The 3,999-nt window shown below is 39.2% G+C and overlaps 1 protein-coding gene across 1 annotated transcript in view; it reads left to right on the top strand.

Moving 5' to 3' along the window:
- The window catches only part of pard6a (par-6 family cell polarity regulator alpha), a 26,061-nt gene that overhangs the window by 2,275 nt on the left and 19,787 nt on the right, over positions 1-3,999 (top strand). The window contains exon 2 of the mRNA XM_035665854.1: positions 2,953-3,175. Within this exon, the coding sequence (XP_035521747.1) occupies positions 2,953-3,175 (223 nt within the window). The remainder of the gene's footprint in view (positions 1-2,952; positions 3,176-3,999) is intronic.

Here is a 3,999-nt window from a genome sequence, read left to right on the forward strand (position 1 = left end):
CCAGGTGATCAGGTCACTGCCAGGCATAACACACCCACACACAGAACCACAGGAGAAACAAAAAAACAAAGAACACACCCCCAAGTGTCACAGCATCAACTGTGACAGGATTGATATTACAATTCATTGTTCTTTAACTGTCTGGTCAGATATATTTACATTCCTGTTAGAGAATTTGGCTTCTTTTGTTACGGGGTGTTTGCAGGGTCTTAAAAAGTCTCCAATCCAATCATCTTAATTAAAATGTCTTATTTTAAAATGTCTTGTCATATGATGTTGACAGGTCTTAAAAATGAATAGGGTGAATGATGTTGAATTTTTCAGTAGAGCTGCAATGATTAGTCAATCGAAAGAAAATGAGTTTCCAACTATTTTGATAATGAATAATTTTATGAACCTTTTCAATAATTAAAACATTCAAACATTTGTTGTTCCCAACTTCTCCAATGTGAAGATTTGCTGCTTTTCTTTGTTATTTATGACAGGAAATGAAGAGACTTTGGGTTTTGGACTCATGGTTGAACAAAAGAAGCAATCTGAAGACTTCGATGTGGGCTCTGGGAAATAGTGATTGTGTGCATTCATCACAATTGTTTGCCATTTTTACGCAGCAGGGCAAGGCTGTCTAACCTTGCATGTCATACAGGCATGAAGGAAAAACACTGTGCCCAGAGACAGGGCTCACTGTTTTTTACTGTGATCTGCATGCTAATCTAAGTGAACTTTGTGCTACTTGTTAGCCAGCCAGTGCAGCTAACCTGTATCTGCTCCTCTGGGATAATCTGGAGCTGTGGCGGAGAGCGTTTATGACTGCAAACATGGTGAAGAGAGAGAAAGCAACTAGTATTAGTATTGAAGTAGGTTGTCCGTTTGTCCGTATGCCCCATTCTTGTGAATGCATTGTCTTTAAATTTGGCCCAAATGTCCACTTGGACTCAAACATGAACTGATTACAATTTGGTGGTCAAAGCTCAAGGTCACTGTACCCTTACAAAATTCCTTTTTGTCTTAAGAATTAATCATATTTCGCATTTGGTAGGACAGTGAATTAACTTTTGACTCAAAGGTCGAAAGTCACTATGACCTCAAAATGACCTTGATGAACATGTGTTTGGTCATAACTGAAATTTCACATAGATGTTTAATGGGATACAGCAATGAAGTGATGACGTTTGTATCCAAAAGGTCAAAGGTCATCATAATGTCCTGGAATATCACATTTTTGTTCAGTTATTCAACACCATAACTCAGGAACAGAAGATTGTGACTCTATTTCACAGCTGGTCAGACAATGTACTGGTGATACTTTTGACTCAAAGGTCAAAGGTCACTGTGATCTCAAAATAGATTTTTAGACAAATAAAAAAAGAAGGAATTGACTGATTCCAGATTTCACACATGTTGACTGGGATGACAACAAGTAAGTAGCACAGTACAGGCTTTCATCTTTAAATCTCATCCATTCTTACAACGTATTGAAGCGTGCCTAGCTGATGGTGCCAGGAGAAAATTGTCAGTAAAAACAAATATTTTGTGGCCTCTGGCACATGGTCCTGTACTTGTATAGTGCCTTTCTAGGCCGACCATTCAAAGCCCTTTTACACTACACGCCACATTCACAAAGTCCATCAAACGGAAACTAAGTCATTCATTCACATTCACGCACCAATTACACAGCATCAGGAGCGATTTGGGATTCAGTATCTTGGAGGAGGATACTTCGACATGCAGCCGGGGATCAAACCAACAACCTTCCGACTAGTGGAGGACCTGCTCTGCCTCTGAGCCATAGCCGCTCTGATACCACTATTCTATCATATACACTGATCTGAAGTCCAGGTCCAGTGTCCATTTTACAGACACTTAAACTAACTTCCAGGACCTATTTTAAATGTTTGGTAACCATGGTAAATAGGGTTATTACCTGATTTAGCAAAACGCCATTACAGATGAATTACACAAGCATCCTAGCTTCCCAAGATCAGAAATTAACTCTCCTAACTTTAGGATAACCTTTAAGCTGTCCTTACTTTAACTTCCACCAGGTAGTGTTTGTTAACTTTTTTAATACATGTGTTTTCTCTTTTATTACATTTACACAACCAACAGAATGCCAACATGCCAAATTTAGCCCATTCTCTCTCTTAAAACTCTCCGGAGTTAGCTTTGTTGTCAGTTTACCAAAAAGAACAACTTTGGATTTCTCTACAGATGTTACCTCTAACCCATCTGTCTTGAAGTTAAGTGCCCATTATGGTTTTGCTCCACTTTTTTGTATGTTACAATGTATGCTGCAGTATCTTTGAAAGAGAAAAATCAACAGTTCCAAAAAAATGTTTTGCTTGGTGAGATGAGAAAAGTAGGTTCAGTAACAGACAGAAGTTGAAGTGATGTTGGATTTGTGTTTTCCTAACCTGAGAGAAGATATGATGAAGATAAGATAGGATCCCTGAAGATGGTTAGGATTAGTTTGTACCAAATTGGGGACAAACCTATGTTGGACTTTCCCTATATTAAGACTTAAGATAGAAAGTTTCTATAATACCACCACTGATGAAATGAAAATGCATTAATAATTCAAATGTGTAATTCCAGAAACATAATTGCAGAATGCAATCCTGATGGTCAGGAAATATCAATCAACATTTTACTATGCACTTGCACCTTTATCATGCATGTGACACCTGGTTAATATTACAGGTCATAATTCAAAGGTGTTGATGATTCATCCCAAATTCTATCTGCTGCACACTTTTTTAATCAAGGTTATCACTTGTGGAACTTTTATGCTGGTTACAGTGAATCTGTAAATGTTACCATCCCCTGGAAAACAGCGAGAGTAATCTCGATTATCTCAGCTGTATTAAATTACAAGTTGATCCTGTCCCATTCAGAACTGGGAAATATCCTAGGGGGAAACACCACCTGATGTCTGTCCATTATCTTCTTCAGTTTGAGGCAGAATACCGTCGCTTCGCTCTGAAGAGGAATGGCCCAGGTGGCTTTCAGGACTTCTACCGCCTCCTCCAAACCATCCATCGTATCCCCGGTGTCGATGTGCTGCTGGGATACGCCGATGTCCATGGAGACCTCCTTCCAATCAACAATGACGACAACTTCCACAAAGCAGTCTCGTCAGCCAATCCTCTGTTGCGCATTATCATAACCAAGAAAGGTAAGACAAGTAAGTGGATTTCTGAACCCCTGCTTCTCTTAACCCCTCACTGGAACTCAGAACAGCTCGGGATGAAGATAGACTGCTCTACCTGTTGGCTGTCCTTCCTTGTTTTTCAATCGTCTGCTGGTGTGTGTGTGTGTGAGAAACAGGCTATGTACAGCTGCAGGGAATGTGTTTGTTCTCCACATCAAACACGGTTTATTCTTCATACATAACGCCACCTGATAATTCTCTGCCTGCCTTCTGTGTTGTGATTTTTTTTTTCTTCTTGGGTATATCTGCTTAATTAATCACTGCTGTGTAGGAACGCAAGGCGAGATGGAATAGAGACAATGTTAGACATTGCAAACCCACCGCTTCAGAGTTTGCCATATCTAGGGCTGGAGGACACTGTCAGAATTTGAGGAATACATTCTTACTCTTTAAGCTTGGCACATTCATTCTTGACCTTGGACAGCAATTGACAAAACAATTTTAAACTAAAGGTCCAGTCAGTCGCTTTTTCCAAAGTATTTGAATGCATTGCACAATCTCCATCAGCAAATGGAGTTTTTTAAGTTGTCAGAAAACTTTAGATGAATGAGCTTTATGTATTTGAGCCTGTTGCAGATACTTGTCTCTTTCTTACTGTAAAAACACAACTTAAAGGTTCCGTGTGTAACAGTAAGCATCTATTGTCAGAAATTGAATATAATATTTATAGTTATGTGTTCTTTATTGTATAGTCATCTGAAAATAGGAATCGTGTTTTTGTTACCTACGAATGAGATGTCTTTATCTACAGATGCTGCAGGTCGCCTTCCATGGAGTCTGCCAAGTTG

This window comes from Morone saxatilis, unplaced genomic scaffold (genome assembly GCF_004916995.1).
Source record: "Morone saxatilis isolate NCDOM2014 unplaced genomic scaffold, NCSU_SB_2.0 Contig2, whole genome shotgun sequence".
Classification (NCBI taxonomy): Eukaryota; Metazoa; Chordata; class Actinopteri; family Moronidae; genus Morone; species Morone saxatilis.